This window comes from Amblyomma americanum, chromosome 1 (assembly GCF_052857255.1).
Source record: "Amblyomma americanum isolate KBUSLIRL-KWMA chromosome 1, ASM5285725v1, whole genome shotgun sequence".
Taxonomy (NCBI): Eukaryota; Metazoa; Arthropoda; class Arachnida; order Ixodida; family Ixodidae; genus Amblyomma; species Amblyomma americanum.
In genome coordinates, this window is record NC_135497.1 from 118,996,023 (window position 1) to 119,016,428 (window position 20,406).

The 20,406-nt window shown below is 48.6% G+C and overlaps 1 protein-coding gene across 1 annotated transcript in view; it reads left to right on the forward strand.

Moving 5' to 3' along the window:
* LOC144113543 (protein APCDD1-like) overlaps window positions 1–20,406 on the forward strand; it is a 187,498-nt gene that overhangs the window by 117,053 nt on the left and 50,039 nt on the right. The window contains exons 4-5 of the mRNA XM_077646670.1: window positions 1,877–2,027; window positions 2,671–2,820. Coding sequence (XP_077502796.1) covers window positions 1,877–2,027; window positions 2,671–2,820 — 301 coding nt within the window. The remainder of the gene's footprint in view (window positions 1–1,876; window positions 2,028–2,670; window positions 2,821–20,406) is intronic.

A 20,406-nucleotide genomic window follows, 5' to 3' on the forward strand; every position in this document is an offset into this window, starting at 1 on the left:
GCGTACACATTGCACCAGAACTATCGACCCCTGTCTTCGGACAGCAGTGCTGTCCGAGAGATTCGAGTAGGGTGTTTGTAAAACGCTCGCCTTAGGAGATCCATGTGTGGACTCTGTGGCGCACGTGTGAGGGATTTCTTGAAGTCCTCATGCGGGATCGGACCTACAGCGCGCCTACACTATGAGTCTGGATGAGGAGAATATAAATTGGTGGCACTGCGCTGCTTTTCTTGTCGGTTTCCATGGCTCTTATAGAACGTCAGCATCGGTTGTCGACCTAAAGGCCAGAGTTATGGCTCATTTGTCGGTGTTAATGAACGTCTGTTTTGATTTCTTTATTTAAAGTTTATTTGTTTATTTGTCCTCCGTGGATGTAACATTGATAACCCGTATAGTTGCATGCCTCGTTGACATCCAGGGAAGGCAGATTACGGCGCACTTAAGGGGGCGATTAGGCTCTCTTCCCCCTCCCAGAGCAGGTCCGTCGATACGAGCGGCTGACGAAACGCAGTGCAGTGCACGCCTTCCCCGAAAGTGCAAGCTGAAACGACTGCGTGATAAAATAACGAACACGTGGAATTACACTAGAAACGCTTTCTGCGTTACTGAGCCTGCGGAAACATTAGCGAGCGCCCGCAGACGGTTATAAAACCACACCGTACAGGCAGAGTGAGTTGTGGGGCAATATCAGGATTTCTGCATGTGATGCGATTTGCACTCTTGTGGTTTCCGTTGGTTTAGCGTTTCTGTTTTTTCTTAATTGAGCGGTGCCTGTTGCAATGATAACTGCTCGTCATTCACCGGAAAGGCGCGTGAAATGCACAGCACTAATGCGTTCACATTACCAGATTTTTTTTTTTGCTGTCTGAGTGCTTTTTCGCGTTTGCACCCTCTCAGCGCCTAGTTTCGCGCAGATATCACAGTGTCTCACCACCGTTATCCTGAGCCAGCCCCCCCCCCCCCCTTCCCCCGATTTTTTTCTTTTTCTCTCTAAAGGCCTAAGGGGCTTTCTCAAAGCACTAAATTGATATGTTCTTTAATTCACGCACTTTTTTTAGGCAGACAAGTTGTCGCAGTGGTTGTTAATGAGTGCATTGCACTCTGATGGCCGAGGTAACTAGCGCCAAGAAAAAGTAACGCAAATTGCGAAAAAGTCAGGCAGTCCTAGTTATTCGCAGTAGCCACAAACAAGTTCGATCGCTTTTATGTTTTGACTAATTCATTAGTCATGGTAAATAAATTTCATCCCCTTCGGGGATAAATGAAGAGGTTTATTAAAGAAATCCAAATCCCAGCTCGTGAAAAGAAACCCGGAATGGAGCTATTTCCAGAGAAAAAATGTTTTTCTGGGAGTGATTTTCTTCCTTGTAGGGAAGAAAACATGCAACGCCCCGGAATCGTGCCAGATTGGAGGCGCTCCAACGCGCGAACCAAGACCGCGCATGCGCCAACTTTTTTGCTTCGTGGCAACAGGCGTTGAGCGAGAGGTCTAGGAGAGACGCTCATGTAGCGCACTCTTTTTTTTTTTTGTTTTTTTGGCGTGCTTTATAATTACTCAAAGTGGAAAAGTTCGGCGGGAAATCCGCCTGTCACAAAATTTACACCACTTATGATCGTTTTACAACTTTGCAAATGTAACTGCGGCTATTGACAGACCTCCTGTCGTTAAAAAGTCGCTTGTCTTGATGAATATATTTGATCATTAAGGAATAAAGCACACTCCTTGCTTAGTGAAGCGGCCGCCAAGGAAATTTGCAGCTCGTGCGTTGCTAATTCATATTTTAAAGGTTATAAGGTGAGCTATGGGAAACCTTCTGTCTGTGACCAAGTTCTGGCTCGATTACGTTTCGCGTGAATTTTTTTTGTCTTGTTATAGGTCATGTCCGGGTGAAGTGAAGCGACCCTGGGAAACGTACTTGAAGTATCGCCTCGTCAGCTTCGTGGAAGGCCGCACTGCCGACAAGCCCCTCATTGAAGACTTCGTTTGCACGGGTGGCCTGCAGTTCACTCTCAACGAGCTGCAGTTGGTGCGTCTCTCCCTGCCCCCTATAACACTAGCTTTAGGTTCAACCCAATCCCCTTTGCCTTCGTACGCTGGGCGTCTATTAAGGTTAGCTGCTGTGAAGGCAATCTTCGGGATCTTTAAAAATTATTTCCTATTTAAATGATGCCCAGCGTTAAGACCTGCTCTATAAACGACCTATGTCATGAACGCATGAACGAAAATAGTTGTCACACAAGCCATTTAAATCAGCAGTCTACCAGAAAGCATGCTATAGCATCATTTGGCATTCTAGCGCAGTCACGTGGTGTGTGTGTAACACGAAAAGCGAGGACACCGCTATCAGCTTCACTTCACCTCAGCGCGCAAAAACTGAGCAGAGACGGATATGAAGACAAAACAAAGCGCTGACATCAGCTAGCTTATTGCCGCGCGCTGTGTCTACATCTATACAAATCAGCGCATAAGCGCCCGCAGAGAAAACAAAACAAAAACACAAACATCGAGATGATACGTCACGTCGCTCCTCAATAGCAGCGATGAAACTGGCATGAAGAAAAACCACGTCACAATCAGAACGGCAACAATTCTGCACACCAGAGGGACTCAGCGGACTGCAGTGTACCGAACTTCTCGCACCGACTCTTTCCTCTGTGCGCCTCGTGCAGATCCGGATCGTGCACCAGGGTCCCCTGCCCAACCGGCGCCAGTCCGACGCACCCGCCGCCGAGCTGTACCTGGGCGACATACACAGTGACGTGCGAAAGCGGCTCTCGTACCGGCCCACCTCGTACCAGCCTCCGCTGCTCGAAGCAAGCGTAAGTGCTCTTTGGCCGCCTCCAAAGGGCGGCACTCATTCAATGAGACGCGCGCTGCTCGGGCGCAAGACAATGTAACACGAAGCTGGCTCAGGTGTAGTTATTCACTAGACGCGGCACAGGGCAAACAATTAAGTAGGTGTTTCTAATTACCTTTGATAAGTGCTGACTCATTTTAGAGGCACGTGTGATCGCACTCGCACCGCCCTGTACGGTGCCAGGTGAGTGACGCCTGAGAAGCCTCTATTGGATGAGAGAAGCGGCAACGTACCGCCGCCGCAGCGAGCAAAACCAGAGTTACTTAACTTTTCTGAGTGCGAAATTCTGGTCAAAAACCAGTTTTGACCGAAGGCCAGTTACCAGAGATTAGCAGACTAAGGCTTTGCCTGCAAGTTGAGTAGTCAGCTGCCGGTGGCGCTCCGCCTATATAAGTGCCAGTTTAACGCCTCGTGATTTTGGAGTGCGTTATTAAAGAGCATTCAGATTTTTCCTTAAAGCCATTATCTTGCTGAAAAGACTGGCCCTGGTTGGAAGTAAAGTGAGTCAGGTAACACATCATCGGGGTTACCTCGCTTTAATAGGTGTAAGAGGGCAAATAGCGTGCCACACTGAAGTTGTCGAGCGTTGGAAGCATGGTGCTTCAGCGTACGCTGAATGGTGAGCTGCCAAGTTTCATCACTGCTCAAAGGATGGCGGAGGATCTCTGCCGATTCACGCCACATTTTCAACTTTTCCGTCTGCAGTGCAGAACTCATCTGGACAGCAATTCAGGTAAGCTCACCTGGGTAGGAATAAAGACAACCCGTATCGTAAAAGCTAAACTGCATGCATGGCCGCATAAGCAAGAGGATAGATAAGCCGTGTCTCCCAGGCGGGAGCTTGGAAGAATAGAATGATGAAGAAGGAGTCGATAGAATGCAGTTACTTCTGTGGGCAATCGGTAGAAATGTATTTCCGCAGCAGTTTCACTTAGCATTTCGCGTGTGTAACTGCAATTTTTTTTTTTTCTGACCGTGCCCATGTGTTGAGCAGCATTATTCGTGGCATTCAGCTAGCCTCTAGGTTTCGGGCCGATCAGAGAGAAATGCGTAGGCCCTCCGGGAAGTTTCGCGAATGGTATGGTCAAAGAGCTCTTAGTAGAATTAATGGTATCTGTGCAGCATGCTGAAGACGACAGCGGCCAAGTCATGCCACGGGTCCTCCACGCGACCGCCCCCCCTTGCTATAAAAGTTTATTCACTGGCTCACTATGGAGCAGGTAGGACTGTGTAGGATCGCTAAGCTCAGTGAATTTGCAACGCCGTCTCCTGATGGGATAAGGAGACTGGTGTGCCGTTGCGCACCCAATCATGATTTTGCAAAATGTGCGTGATGCAGCTATTGTTTTAGAATGTGTTTTGCAATCGAATACGCTTCCTGCGCTAAAGTTTTGAAGGTATAGTAACTGTACCTCATGGCGGCAAAAAAGTTTGGTAGGCAGTATAAAGGACGCTCTGCCTGCGCTGCAGCGCCTATCCCACCATCTTATCGCCGCCTTTCTGCGCCGACGTGAGCTTTTTATGTCCCTTCGTAAGGGCGGAAAGACCCGTAACGTATCACAGATCTTGCTGTGAGACGCCTGCATCCTAACTTCTCGAAAACGGACGCTCCGTTTCAGTCGTGTTTCATGCGGATAATTTTGCCCTTTTCAGAAAATTTGAGGAGCGAAGTTTGGCAAAAAGGAAATTTTACTGAAATTCAGGGAATTTCAGGAACCGAAATTGTCTCTCTTTCTCAATTTGCGGAGTTTTCGAGCTGCTGCAGGGAAAAAGGTCCTGAAATAGGGAATTATATGTCTCGTCGAGGGAATTTTCGGCTGCAGCATGGAACATCTCTGCGCCGTGTGCCTTCCGGCGCAATGTTGAAAGCCAAAAGACTCTGCAACGTCGTCGGTCTGGCTGCGCAGCCCTCGGTCTCTAAACATCGCCGCTGTCGCTACTGCTGCATCGTAGACTATAGCAAGCAAGGTCTCGATTCTAATGTTCGGTTCTGCCGTTTTCTTTCAAAGACGGGTGAAAGGGAGCGTCGGGTGTGCTGTGTACGGACACCTCGATGGCTGAGGCAAACATGGCTCGCTGAACGCTTGCTGCTCCGCCGTACTCTATTAAGCAGTGAAGAGCCAGCTTCCAAGGCGTGCTCAACTGCAGCCGTAAGATAAATTGGCCAGGAGGGCACTCTGCTGAGCAGTCGCGGCGAGCAACATATAGGAGGAGTATATGCAGCCGAACCAGCTCGCTTAACGCTTTCGATACCTCGCTGCCAGCAATAACTGACCGAGCCGAAACAGCAGTAGACATAATCCGCCAAATACACGATTCGATACCCCAACGCGACGGTATGATTTCGAGGAAAACAAAATGCAGAAGTGGCTAGTGGCTGTATGCTTGAGCTTTCTCTACGTGCTAAGAAACCTCAAAACGGCGAATTTGATGCAAATTCCTCCAACTACGCCAACGGCGCAGGCTCCGCAGTTGAAAGTGCGCAATATTAAAGGCAAAAAAACTCATCAACAGGTCGAGATGCATATTCACTCGAACCAAAATTCTGGCGATGAGCGTCAGAGCTCATGCTGTGGTGCGATTCGAACGTTGCTACATTCTCACACTTATTTTATTCACAACTTTTCACTTGCTAAAAGCACACGTGAACTTTACAGGGTGAATATTTTTAACATTTAGGGATTTTTTATTTTAACTGTGAGAGATACGTTGGTGCGGTCTGTGCAGATGGATTTTTACAGCAAGCTTGGCGGACATTATCTACGTGATAGAGCTCAATTATTAGATCTTCAATTAACTAAAATTACCTAATGAACTCTAGTTCTGATTTTATGGAGCAAGATTATATTGCGAAATCTAACGCCGTCAACATCAAAGGTGAGCCCAGTTTTTCGGTTTTCGTAACCCACAATGCGGTTCGAAATACCGAACGTCAAATATAAGCATTCAAAAGCTCATGAGTTGGCTTTTCCGCGTTGCAAATTTATAAAACGGCGTCGCTATGCGTGGTATTTTCGCCGAAATTATTTTCTTCTTCTACATCATCAAATACACAAACGGCGTCTGCATTAAGTGCATAACAAATGCGAGCAACGTCATTTTACAAATATGCAATGCCGGAAAGACAACTCAACGACCGTTCAAATGCTTATTTTCGACGTTCGATATTTCGAACCACATTTCCGATTAAGAAATTTTAAAAACTTGCCTCACCTTCGGTTGGCGACCTTAAATTTAGCAATATAATCTTGCCTCATGAAATAAAAAATTAAAAAGTTAATTTGGTAATTTTAGTTTATTAATGTTCTAATCATTGAGCTGTATCAGTCTTGGTCAACAGTCTTAAGGCCACAGCGTTCAGCTGTAGCGAAATGAATGTCTCAAGAATGCTACGTGTAGCGGATCATTCAAAACACAAGTCAAGCAGCAAGCTTAATCTCTACCGCAAGAAGAAACTTTCTGCTAGCATTTCAAGGTCCTTCGGTCTTTAATAGTGACGTATTGGCTCTGTTAGGCGGCTGAAGCGAAATGCCTTTGGCCTTAAGACTGTTGACCATGACTGTACATAATGTCCGCCTCGCTGTACAACCCACCTGCACAGACCGCAACGACGTATCTTGTAGGTTCTGTCCGCCGCGGTGGCCGAGTGGTTATGGCTCTCGGCTGCTGGCCCAAAAGACGCCGGTTCGGTCCCGGCCGCGGCGGTCGAATTACGATGGAGGCGAAATTCTAGCGGCTCGTGTACTGTGCGATGTCAGTGCACGTTAAAGAACCCCAGGGGGTCGAAATTTCCGGAGCCCTTCACTACGGCGTCTCGCATAACAATAAACCAATCTTGTAGATTCTGAAATAAATATTTGTAAACGTTAAAAACAAAATCACCCGGTATTTTTCCCGACAGCGCACGCGTCCTCGATGGTTTAGTGGCGTGCAGTTAGCAAATTCGAGCAGGCGTGACATAAAATTTCAGCGGCATGCAGCGAACGAAGACCACAGCACGCTCGCCATGAAGAGTCGTGCGCTATAGAGCACTACCGCCCGTGGCTGCCACCGGTATAACATTGGTCATTTTTGCTGTCTCTACCTGTTGTAATTTTCAAGTACAGCTTTCTCCGACACCACTCTTAATTGGAATTCAGTTGTAAGACACTGTTATGCACATATTGATGAGAATGTTCTCACTTTCTGATGCGTAGCAAACATCTTGTTTTAAAGCCTGTCCTGCGCTCGCAACGAGCAGTAAAGACTGCCACAGAAAACCAATGAGGTGCGTCTTTTATAACAAATAGCAGAAAACTACAATCGTGTCGAGGAAGTATCTGCGGATATATTTGTTTTTATGGCGCGATCTTACAATATGTAAAAAAAAAAATCCCTTCGAAACAAGTTCCCGTTGAAAAAATGCGCTGGTCCGGAATTTCTGGGTATGCGTTAATTGAAAACATTTCCGTGTGTTCGCGAGCCTAAACCTAGTCCTGCGTAAAGCTTTCGTGGATCGGCACTGCGTATGACATTCACCTCACTTGCGCCTGGCTGGGCGCTGAAACTTCGGCACTGATCTTTTTGCACTTTGTATACTATAGTTAGAATTGCATCATAGCTAGCCTTGCAGTGTGTCAACCATGAAAAATCATTCAGCGTTGCATGCATTCGCGTGGGTAGTACACCGGAGAGCTTTGTACTAACCAGCAGAGAGCTATTTTTAGCACCGTTTCAGTGGCGCCCCCTGGGCAGCGCGGGAGGCCAAATACGACTAAGCAAGTAAGCAGATCCCGTACGCTCGCTTGCTACGCAGCTTTTGACGACACAGTTTTAGAAATCTGTGGTTTGCCGCAGTTCACTGTCCGTGCGGCGAGCAATGCGCCCACGGTCACAAGCACGCCATTTTGCAGCAGTCAGGGACGAGACGAAGTAGCAGTGTCACAGGCTCTTCTGGCGAGTCGTCACTTGTCGCCTGAGGAGCGGCTAAAATGAGAAAGTTGCTCTCACTTGAGCACTAAGCCGGCGTTCACTCTGAGCAGAATTGTTGGGCCACATAGTAATAGGACTTAATATACATCGTTTTATCGCAAAACACAATTCGCTTTTTTTTTAATTTTGCCACTTTTTCTGAATATATTATCATGACAGCATAGTGCGCTTTTGTCCCGCTGGGTAGATTATAGTCTGACCTTAAGCACAATCATGCACACCGTTCTGCTTCGCTCAGTACGGTTTACTCCGAGCGATGTTTTGCATTCAGAAACCAGAACAGCACAAGAATCATGAAGGGAATAGCAGTTTCCTCTAGGAGGCCGGTGTATTTGCGCAGATTATGTTGAGCGTTGAGAGTCATCACCTACTTCACAAGTTGCCCGGCCGTTGCCTTGTCCGACTGTACGGTATCCAACAAACTTCAATCTGGCGACGTGCATGCCCTCTGAGGTTTCGGAATGGATAAAAATTGAAAATCTCAAACCAGGTGAATGGGATTTCGCATTAACTATACCTTTATTACCAGCGCACCTCTCACTCCATTTGCAGAAACACGGCACTAACACTCACTGATTCCACGTCAAGTAAAAAGAGCAACGTCCTTGGCGAAATAATTTCGCTAACCTGCACATAGACGCGAGTGCTCGTGCGAGAGCGTTGCCTCTCGCGGCGTCTGAATCACGATGGCGAGCTGGAAATTTTTCGCGCCCTTTCTCAAAGGCAAAGGCAAGAAGGCGCCTATCTGGGGTCGGCAGCGGTCACCGCGGGATCCCGGAGCTCGTCCGTCAGTGGCGCAAGCGGAGCGCGCAAACAGGCCCGCTTTGGGACCCGGGGCAGCGGCGCGTCTTGGCGAAGAACAGGAGGCCGCGGAGGCGGCGCTCCGGATCCGGTGAGACGCGGATCGCGTTCTCCCGGGGGCCCCTTTATGCGGCCGCATAAGCGAGAGGCCACCGCCGCCGGCACGCGCCAGAGACGGCGGGAAGGGCCATTAATCGTGCGCCTTGACGGAGTCCCCCCCCCCCCCCCCCCCCCCTCTTTCCTCGGGCGGCTCTTGATTCACTCTTTGCCCGCCTAAGTGCTAATGGGCAATTTACAGTGACTGCTAGCAGCGCGCCGTGCGCTCTCTGAGTGAATTAGCAGTGCGGAGGCCGTCGGGCCTGATACGCGAGCGGTTACGCGAGCGTCGTGTGCGGCGCGCGCTCGTTTCGCTCTCGCAGAGAGCGCGAGGCGCACTTTCGCCTGCTCGTCTGAGGTGCTCTTTCGGCAGTACGACGAGCCCCGGTGTCGAATGTTCCTCGCCGTTGCGGACCGCGTGTACGCGTCGTTATCCCGTAGCGCTGTCCCGTGTAAGGCGGCGCCCCAGATACCGGCGTCCTGGCAGGCGCGCCGCGGAAATGCCCGTCGAAGTCGCCTCGCAGTGACGCGAAGCGACGGTAGTGCACTGCGCCTGCTGTTGTAAACTGTCGAAAGGACCCGACGTCTGAAACGCGGCTGGTCGTTTGCTCGCTAAAGCGTGTAAATCACGCCCTGCCAATCTGCGCCTGCGAACGAAAAAAAGAAGAAAGGCTGAGTCAGTGTCGCGACATTTGAGTGCTTCAAGAGGACGAGGGTGCGGCTAAATTCTAAACAATAAATGTGGGATAATTAGGCGTGCTCCTGACGGGCTTGTGGCTGTGGGTCTGACAACCAATTCAATGAATTTTTTTTTCATAGTATGGGTGGGGGATTAATAGTGGTCGGCTATGGCCACCACGCTTATACGTAGAGCCACAAGCTGACCAACCTTCGTACACATAGCCCTGATGTTGACCTCGTTTGCAGTATTGCGTGTGGTAGAAAGATCAGTAATCGTACAGAAAAGAAAAAGAAACGGAACAATTGGACGAACATCTCTCTACATTTTGTCAAAACTTCAAGTAGCCACAGTGCGACAAAGAGATACAGCGCGTTTATAACAAACACGCCGGTTTCGGCAATCAGTGCCCTTGATAAGACAACCCCACTGCGAAAACATCGCTACCCTACTTTCAGTTATGTCGTTTTTTTCCCTTTGCAGGAAGATAGCCGTGGTGCTGCCGTTTAGCTCTGCGGCCAGAGCGTGCCGCGTCAGTTGTACTGCCCTCCAGAGAGCCATACAACGGTCCGCTCGCTTTGGCCCTCGTTGTCGGTCGGGGCAGCGGGCTAGTCCCGGCGCCTTTCGTTCCACCCTTAGTATGCGGTGGGTATTTGCGGCCACTAATAACGGATGCAAGGAAATATTTGGCCTCAATGGAAGGGCCGCTTTATGTCTCAATGCATAGAGTTTCTTAATGTTAACTAGAGGGAAAGCTAGCGGCACTGCAGCTGTACCTCCATGGGCGCGCAAAGCATCATGGGACGATGAGCTACTAGGTGCAGGACAGTAGGTTTTCTTCGGGAACACAGAGTGGCGTTACAGAGATGTTCCATTCCGTATCCACGGCACGCACCGCGCGCAGACGACTTCGTCGTAAAAGTAGTGCGCAAAAACCATAGTAGCGAGAACGCAACAGCACACGATGCCAATAAAAGGTTTTTGTTTTTCAAAATGCTGTGGAAAAACCTTTTAAATTGTTGAAGCCACAACATTCTCTTCAAAAACATATTTCTTTTTAAAAGTGCGCCTGTTAAGCACGAAATATTGGTTTTTGTCGTCTGCAATACTTGGCCAATAGGAGAGCAAGCCATCGCTTAATTTCGGCAAACTTTGCATTTACATGCTTTTCTGCTCGTTTGTTGCAATTTATAGACAGGATATTGAATGTTAGTACATTCTTGATTATCGAACAACGCTTGTTTTTTCATTATTTTTTGGCCAAAAGTTGTAGTTCTGCAGTCGGTAGCTCTCCACCCCATGATGCCTAGCGCTCCCATGGTGGTACAGGTGGTCTCGAGGAAGCTCCATGCAAACTCCCATAGGCGGGGCGCCAGCTTTCCCTCTAGTTAATAGTAAGTAGTAACTCTATGGTCTCAATGAATGCCTTATGCAAGATTGCCAAAGCGCATAACAACTAATAGACCCGATGTGTTCTTATACGGCAATGCTGCGATTATGCGGCGGCGAGGTATGTTCAAGTTTGCACTGAAACGGAAATCTGGCGGAAATTATGCGATGGTACATCGAGTGCGCATGGTCATTTGCCCAACACAGTAAACAATACACTTCCCGTACATAAAAAGTAGACGAAAAGGGCTGAAAATCAGTTTCGTTCAGGAAGTTTCGTGCTAGCAAGCTACTCACTACTTTTCTTTTTAAATATGAGAGGTCAAAAAATATTTCCGAGGGTTTTTAGCGTACCTGAGAGAAAGAGCCACCGGTAGCCTTTCCTGTGTGACTTCCTTCAAGGCGACTTATTGACCTCGAAAATAAGGAAGACTTTCAAACGATTGAGAAGATAGTCAGTAAACGGGGCACTTTTCCGTCCGGCCACTTCCTGTCTCCTTCGCGCACACAAGACGCGCTCCCTTGGCGAAAATGTGGTGACCAACCTGCACATTTTCAAGCAGCGCGTAACGAAGATAATAGTTCTCGGTTGCTCAGTGCCGTTACCTTTTCTGCTTTCCTACTTGATATAAAAATTTGCGCCGCAGCCAATGCAGTCTGCTTGTCGACCTCAGCGTACGCCTGCGAGAAAACTAGAAGCGCTGCACCGCGAATCCCGAACAGTGGTCCAAATTAAACCAGCGCTCCAAACTACAGTGGCGATTTCTGAAACGAAACCTCGTAGTAGCGTTCACTGGAACAGCCGCGCGCATCTTCGATGTCTCGGATCAAATACAAAAAGAGCGAGAAGAGACGTAGTTGAGGGCGTCGCTTAAATGTAAGCAACTTGCGTTGTTTGACGCTTCAGAGACAGCTATAGAAGCAGCAGGACTGCCGCAACAGAGGCGGAAAACTCGTTAGTTACTGTTCAAACAGGTGCGCTCCTATTCCGTGCACCGAAAGGCCCCCAAGATTGAGTCGTTCCCGGCAAAGGTACACCCGCTCTCGAGTGCTGCAACGACCGAGGGAATGAGTGAGCTGTCTGCTCGACTGGTTCCGCATTCCGGGGCGGCCGGTCGCGGAGCCTGCAGGCGGGCTGAAGTCGCGGGCGCAAGTGCGGAGTGAAGCCGGCGGGTTTTCTTTGTGTCGCCTATCTGCTCTGTGGCACGCGCCAGGCGACCCCATGGTTTCCAAATTAGCCACTCTCGACGGCAGCACAATCTCAACCCGACACTCGCCCACTTGTTTGCAGAGTGCGCAAACACGGTCGCTCTCTGCAGGGAGCTCGCGTGGGATGTTTTTGGTGCATAGTTGCCGATGCCTTTTCTTTTGCCCTCCTGTGCCTTGGAGCAAGTAGGCTACGTGACGGATTCATTCTGCCTGGTAACTTAATTGGCTTTTTCGGCACTACAAAGAGAAAATGAGCTGTGCTGCGAACAGCTGCTCTTTCCGCGCGGCGGACTGGGCTCATCCTATGAGTTCCAGTGGATATATCCCCAAGAACTGCTATTTCGAAAATTGCGCCTGCAAAGAAGAAACAAAAACGCACCACCTGCGTAATACTCGTCAAAGGAGCCTTCGATCGAAAAATAAACACGCATTCTAGGTTAATTTAGACGTGCACAGGTACGCAGTAAAGTACAATGTTGGGAACACTCTGATCTCAGTCAGACTGCGCTTCGGTTTTCGTTTAGCTCCGCTTATTTACTGTCGTTAATCTCAGGCCGAAGGAGCCACCCTCCTGCGTACAGCCTGTCCGGCAGCGAGTTGCTGCGCTGCGCAGAAGCACGTCAGCACACGCACGAAGTAGCTGTTGCTCTGTCCGTCGCCCACCGAGGCGATTCCATTATCGGCTGGTTTCGCTGTGTCTTTCTGCGCCGCGTGGTCCGATTGCAATCAGCGGGGCCAACGGCGAAGCTCCCGAGATGCACGCGGAAGCGGACAGGCCCTCCCTCGGTCGGTGCGTGGGCTGGGAGGAGGAGGGGGGGGAAGGAAATGCGCGGTAGAGTGCACGCCCGTAGCCTAGGAGAACCTGTCGGCTGTCCGAGCGAGCGAGCCAAAACAACGAGGCACCTGCTCCCTCGTCGCAGCCGCCCGGCCGTACTAATCCGACATGACAAATGCCTCTCAGCGCGCGGATAATCCGCACGTAAGCCGCGTGACTCTCAAGAGCCGTCCCACGCGCGCGGCCCGTCACGCCGTCGGATGGAGTCGCCCCAAAGAACCCCTTGTCTGCTTCCATTTCGATCAGGATCGCTTGCCGGGGTCTCGCGATCGATGGACTCGTGGGCGCATGCTGCTGTCGACACGCGGCCTCCGCGGGCCACCACTGGCACGATCTTAAGCCATCAACCCGATTTGTCTGCCTCCAGAAAGCAAGCATCCATCAAGCCGCTCTGAATCGGCTCCGGCTACTTCGCCCGACGAATCGCCGACAGCAACGACAACAACGACAAAAAACAACGCGCAAGGAATCGGACAGCCTGTCGAAAGCACAATGTGGCGCCTGTCACAGCGTAGGCTACTTATCGGGAAATACATATATACTGCCGGTGGTAGTCGAGGGAAACAAAGGGTCACGCGCCAAGGTGAACGCAGTAATCGGCAGCGTGAAAGCCACGCACATCTAAACTCGGAAATAGTTGGTACTCGTAGGCGGTAACTGTCGAAACTCTGTTCATGTCCTTCGAGGCTGCCTTCCTGCGAGCGCTTTCAGGCATTATCACGAGCATTACAGAGGTGATCCTAGATTTTTGACGTCTTGCAGCTTCGCCGCAAGTAACGTCAGTCTCGTCACGATGGGTTAGCATTAGATCCCTCTGAACGCACCGAATTTTTTGTATGCATTTTCCGCCGACAGACGAGAAAAGAATTCTCAAAAGCGCTGTACTTCCTATTTGTTTGCAACGCAGCTTCGTGCGTTCCGACCTTAAGTGGAATGCTTTCTACGGCCGAAGAAAAGGAGGAATTACTATCTCCGCTCTTGTTTTTGCTCGTAAAGTATATTCTTTCGTAAAATGGGAGCCGGCATTGTCTTTGAGAGCGAGCTCGAGGAAGAAGAAGAGCGAAGCGCGGCGGAACTACAAATGATAAAGGCGGAGAACGGACGGAGAGACGGGCGTTATTAAGAGCGAGGAGGGAAAAGCGAGGAAATAGAAAGAAGAAACAAAAAGAAAGAAAAGGAAGAGGAATGAATAAACGCGGCAGTAAATTGCTTTCCCCGACGCACACCGGAGCTTCTCCCAGTGAGTTTGGATGAGCGCACGCTTGACGTCGCTGGATTTGAGCGAGGACAAAAAGTTCGAGGGGAGAATATGGAGATGGAGCTGCAGTTTTAGTGCCTGCACGGAAATTGTGGCTCCACGCAGCATTCACGATGAGTACCCAGCCATCGATCAAGAACATGAAAATGAAGAGCGAGGTAAGCAGCCTCCGTCGAGTTTATAGAACTGACTGGCATGAAGAAGACGATGCGGAAGGAAGAGGAGGAGAAAGAAAATGTTCCTTGAGGCGCACCCCCCCCCCCCCCCCCTCCCCGCGTTGGGCCTGCCTTCTCTATGTACGTAGCCGCGAGCTTTTGTTTGCGTGTGCGCGGCTTCTTTCTAGTGTACGCGCGTGTGTACTTTGAGTCGCTGGGCGGGGGATTGTTTGCGGAACTCTACTTACGGAATTCTCTCTTAATAATGGAGAGTGTAATGCCGAGAGGTCGCCTTCTTCGGTTTGCGACCCTTTTTAACAAATGAAGCTTCTTTCTGATGAAACTGAGGACATCCCCCTGCCGCCTCTTCGAGGGAGAACGCTATTGGTTCTATAAGCCTTCAGATTACGCTTGCCAACTCCCTGTTTACGGCTGTCCGCTGGTTCGGATTCTGCCAGCGCCCGTGTGGGCACATAACAAGCAGGGATATCTTTGAAGTCTGGATGAGTCAAATACATGCGAAATCAGTGACTCCAGTTTGTTTACTAGCTGGAAGCGGCAACAAGGGCTGCATAAAACAGATGACGACGATACAAGCATGATTGACATGTAATGAATGCCTTTAGGCACTGCAATGTCATTCATACAATGAAAGAAAGTAAAAAAAATTATGACTTGTGACTGAAATAGATTACTTTGCGTGTCGGTAGAGTTAGGAGCGGTATTTGCAATTGGATATACCAGCACAAGTGCAAGTAAGAATTGCCGTGAAATCGAGGTGGTCGTCAGGATAATTATAAAACTTAATAATATCCACGCGTTTGCTAAAGGTGCACAAACGATATATGAGTAGACAGGTCGTTAATGTAAATTAGAAAATAACTTTTCGTCAGTAACAATAACTTCGTCATTTTGCACATCTATTCCAAGTTGAAGAATTCAACGTCATGTGCGAGATAACTTATTAGTTTTTGATACAGTGTGGTGCACGCTTATTCCCTTTAATAATGCAGCAAACATCTATTTGTGCACTACTCCGGCTAGCTGCATTTCACGGGCAGGCTAAATTGAAATGATTAGGAGCCAAGAGCACGCGTTGCTGCATATACTATCCAAACACATCTATCAGCGCTGTGTCATGCCAGTGCACGTTAAAGAACCCCAGGTGTCGATATTTCCGGAGCCCTCCACTACGGCGTCCCTCATAGCCTGAGTCGCTGGTTCCTCTCGGTTCGTTAGAGTGCGTTGAAAACACCAGGAGCCACGCGCTTCCGAGTTGCCGCTGATCGCGCTCATACACACCTCAAGTCCATTTATTGAACATGATTGCGACAGAAGAAAGTTTCACGAACCTGTCGTTGCCCGCGATCCATCGTTCACGTTCTCCCACCGGAAGAAGGCCTCATAGGTGCCCGGTGGGCCTGACTAGGTCGTCAGGGTGTCCGCAGGCAGATAAGAGCTTTTTTATGCAAAAAGGACCGACTCGGCGTCATCGGATTCATAAGTTGCAGGCTGGACATGAATGCGTACCGGCTCGCGACTTTTGAACAGGAAAAAGTGTGTGCATTCTGAATGACGCCTGAGCAAGCATATATTCATCTAGAATCGCAGATCTGGCGGCTGCTTTGTCTGATCTTTTTTTTTTTTTGCCTTGCCTTGCCACCTTCTCTGCGGCTTTGGAGATCGGCTGCTGATAAGTTGGCGGGTTCGATCCTGGCTGCGGCGGCCGTATTTCTATGGAGGCAAAATGCAGAAACGCCCGTGCTCTGTGTGACGTCAGCGCACATTAAAGAACCTCAGGTGGTCTCAGTTAATCCGGAGCCTTCCACTACTGCTTTCCTCGTAGCCAATTGAAGAAGCGTAGCTTGATGGGCCAGTTGTTGCCTGACTACGAAAAAGTGAGCAGAAAAGACGCGTTCACGAGAGGAAGGAGTAAGCATTGTCACTTCGGGACGTTGAGCTCCATAACTGACCAATGATTTTCTCTTTTCCTCTCTTTTTCGCGCTCTCTCTAGCTGCATCTGTTAGGGTTATAACTATTCTAATAAACTTCCCCGTGAGTAACAGTCTAGCCGATTACTCACATCACTCAAGTGCTCACAACTTCTGATAAAAAATTCTCTCGGCTTCTGACGACCAAGGTGGCCGGAACAACTAGCTCGTCTACCGTCGACATAGAGTTTCTATTACCTAGAGGGAAAGCTGGCCCCACCGTCTATGCGAATTTCTTAAAGGGCGCTTCATCTACAATGGGAATGCCGGGAAGACCGCATGGGCGTACTTGGCTTGGCCCTAAAACATAACTACGACTGCATAAACACGAATTTTCGCAAAACATACATTGCAAGGAAACGTTGTTTTACAACCAATATGTCCTGTAATAAAATATGCTTACTGTACGTTGCAATAAATGAGCAGAAAAGCTCGTGGGCGTAAACGACCAACGAATTTGCTCATGGCTAGAGAAGGTTTTCTCTTCATGCCGCCAAATATAGCTAACCGTGGAAAATGTTTTTTTGCTTGAATATTCTTTCAAAAAAATTGTTACCGCTCAAAATACTACACTTCAGAAGCTTCTTTTTTCGCATTATGAAGAACAAACATTTCATTGGTGCAGTCTGCTTTTGCGGGACGCGCCATATGTCCGTGCATAGGATGTTCGCGCAGTGAGAAACTGGCCAGGACCCCGCTTTTCTATGAGAAACTAGTTTGCGCACACTAAGTCCCTGCTCTCGGCATGTCCTGGCGCTGCGCTTACAGATTTTACCACGAAAAACATGAATTAGGAAGCGCAAACCTCTCCTACCACAAATGACGGCCGCTTACAAGTGCAACATGCGGGTATTTGCTTGAATTAATCCATGAGGTGGAAGCAGCTCCTGCATATGCAATGCGCGGCCACCGCCAGTTTAGGAAATGAACACAAACGCAATGCTCGTCGAGTACGGTAAACTTGAGTTGCGCTTTTAAAAGGCAAGTGTTTCCGAGACTTCTACGAGAAATGTTCAGAGTGGTCACGGCAACAGACTGCTGAGTTGGTGGTGGTGGTAGTGGTTGTTTATTAAAATAAAAGTAAAAAGGAAGGAAAAGATTTTTGCTAGCCCCGGCATCTGCCATCGAAACTGAAGCACCTGAGCTGGGGCAGCGGAAATAAAGGATAGCAGGCAGAATGGAGAAACGAAATGAAAGAGGTGAGGGGACAGGAAGAGAGGATAGGGGGAGAAGTAGTATATACAAACTATTTACGCAATAAGAAATGTGTCCAGGTTGTGCGCGTTATTAGTTCATTTTAGAGGAATTAAATCACACACGCGCACAGCACTGTGTTGGCTACAACTGGAGTGGGGCGTCCAGTTATTAATCGTTCAAGGCAGAACTCGCGGAGCGTTCGGTCACTGCGTGTAACTACCTGATGGAGAACAGACGGGACGTCAAGCCCGTGACTGCTGAGTTCTCAGTTCTAAAAAAAAAAAAACCTTAATCCCTTAATTCTCATTTCAATGCGCAGGTAGCACAGGTTCCCGCTGAGCAGAACCCAGCTTGCTACCTAAATGGCTCCCAGTGAGGGGGCGAACAGAATTTAGGCCTAGCAGGCATCAGACACTGTGCTCGGCCCACTTCTAGTCAAGCACCTTCGTAGGCTTCGGATTTCAATTGAACTGCGTGCGTAGCTGCTCTACGCAACCACAAAGCGCACGAAACATCGGTAAAAACTAGAGTGGTGAAAACGAAACTGAACAACCAAAAAAATCCAACCCGTAGCACAGTCAACAAGCCACTAGATGTCAATCTGGTGTGATGTTGTCCTGGCATGCCTCGGGCGTCCGTGGTGGATTAAGTGAAGAGCTGCCAGCTTCCCTCTAATGCACAGTGAGAAACTCTATGATCGTCGAGATGTTCTGAACCACTAGTTTATCTTGATTCTTCATTGTGCCGACCAAGACCGACATTCGTAGATAGAGTGTGTGTAGTGCTGTACGTGAGGATACAAGATTTGACGAAACAAATAGAACATCCTCTACGATTTCCAGCTACGGACGCGATTATCTTCCTCGGAATTATTTCTTGAAGGGATACATAGCTTTCAACTCAACACTGTCTTCAGTACATTTCTTAATGTCTTTCCCGAAAATTGACATTTTTGTGCACCACACTCTCTAAGCCAGCATACACTTTTTTTCCCGCTTGGTTGTCGACACAATGTTGAAAGTTTTGTGAGCCTTTAGGTCATTTCGCAACATTTGAAACGATATCTCTCGCTAACAATAAAAAAAAGAAAACCGTCTGTGCGTATAATTTTTTTTCCGCCCCTTGAACAACAGGTTAAATAGTTCTACAAAAAGACTGAGTTAATATAATGTTAGCAGTCATCACAGAATATTCCTGTTTGTTTGTTTTTTCGTTAAGAGTGTGAGCTCAAAAAGGATCGATAATGCAGCCGCGAGCGACCCAGGCTGAACAAGGTACACCCAGTAGCAGGTAGCTTGAACACAATGTGAAACGAACAGGAAACACGTTTCATGTTTTCTTCATAATCTGTCCGAACGCTTGAACTTAGGGAGGCAGTAAGCGTGGGGGGGGGGGGAGGGGGGGGAGTGGCAATTTTTCACGGCCGTCTGGAGTCACGCGTCAATTGCACCCAATGAAGCTCGGCGGAGAGATTGCGAAACAAAAGTAACGCCTAAAAAGAAAAACCAGACACATGAGCGGATGAGCGGGTGAAGAAGAGAGAGAGAGAAAAGAAGGGAGAAGCAGAGAGAGCCTGCACTGATCACCTTTGGCTGCGCATTTCGCAGCAGGGCAGAGAGTGTGAGGGAGAGATACGCTGTTCTTCACAAGGTCTGCAGCCTCTCATTTCGCGTCTGACAAAAGAAGAAGGCGAAAAAAAAAGTTTTGGGTCTTCATCATCCTTTTAGCACGGTTCATCTGATTCCTTCAGTTTTGGAAAGCGCGTTGCTTGAGTCTGGCTTTATTTGCTTCGCGCCCGCGAGCGCGTACATAAGCGGCGCGCGCTCCCCCACGCGCGGTCCCGCCTCTCGGCGCTTAACGGGCTCGGCAAAATACTGCTGCGCCGTATCTGCCCTGGGTTCGGACCGATCGAGGCTTCTGTTCGCGGCAAGAAACCTGCGCCCAAACGGCGTTACACACTGCGCCACGCATCTGCGGGGCGCGTGAAGGCAGCCGCCGCGGTGCTGCAGTAATATTTCCGAGCGGCACATGTGTACGGAGCGAGGCGGCACTTTATTGCTCGCAGCTCAATTTGGGAAATTGTGGGCGGATTTCCCGCGGTTTCTTACTCACCTCGGGACTCCTACGGCACCGATACGGAGATAGCAAAGGCTGCGAGAATGATGGCAGTGTACCGACGACGACCGCCTCGGAAGCACCCCCCCCACCCCGGTCCTCTGAATATATAATATATATATATATATATATATATATATATAATATATATATATTATATTATATATATATATATAATATATATATATATATATATTATATTATATATATAATATATATTATATTCCTACCTCGGTGTAAACGTCGTTTTCTTTTGTAATATATGACCTACGCTTTCACAACAAATGCCTCTTCCGTGCCATCGGCGTCGTTTCCTTCCTCGAGCGTTGATTATTATATTAGTGGCTGCTGCGCGTCAGAGTCACGCGAGGAGAACGCTCAGTATGTTGATATTTCTTTTCCGTTATACGAAGCGTATAATGAAGACGCGAACGTCGACCCGTGATTTGAAAGGCGACGTTGAGAGAAAATTGGTGTTTTTAACGGTATATATCAAGATATCCCCAATATCCGGGATTGTGGACAGCTCTACGTTGAGGGAGCTACACACGGGCAGCAAGGAACATTCGGTGTTGCCGATAAACCGAAGTTTCGCAACTTCATTAAGATCAGGTTGAATAATTTTGATATTTCTGAAGTTTTATTTGCGTATGAGAGAAAAGTATGGAGATAGAAGAGGAGCTAGTTATGACATACGTATGAACGAAACCAAGTCTCCGAAACCAAAGCAAGGATAGGGGCGATGTTTCATTTTATATTTGTGGTGTTGATCAATTAGAAATTAATAGTTGTAATTATTTAAAACAAAATTCGAAGGTCTGTGGGCTCGGATCCCACTTGCTGTGGCTATG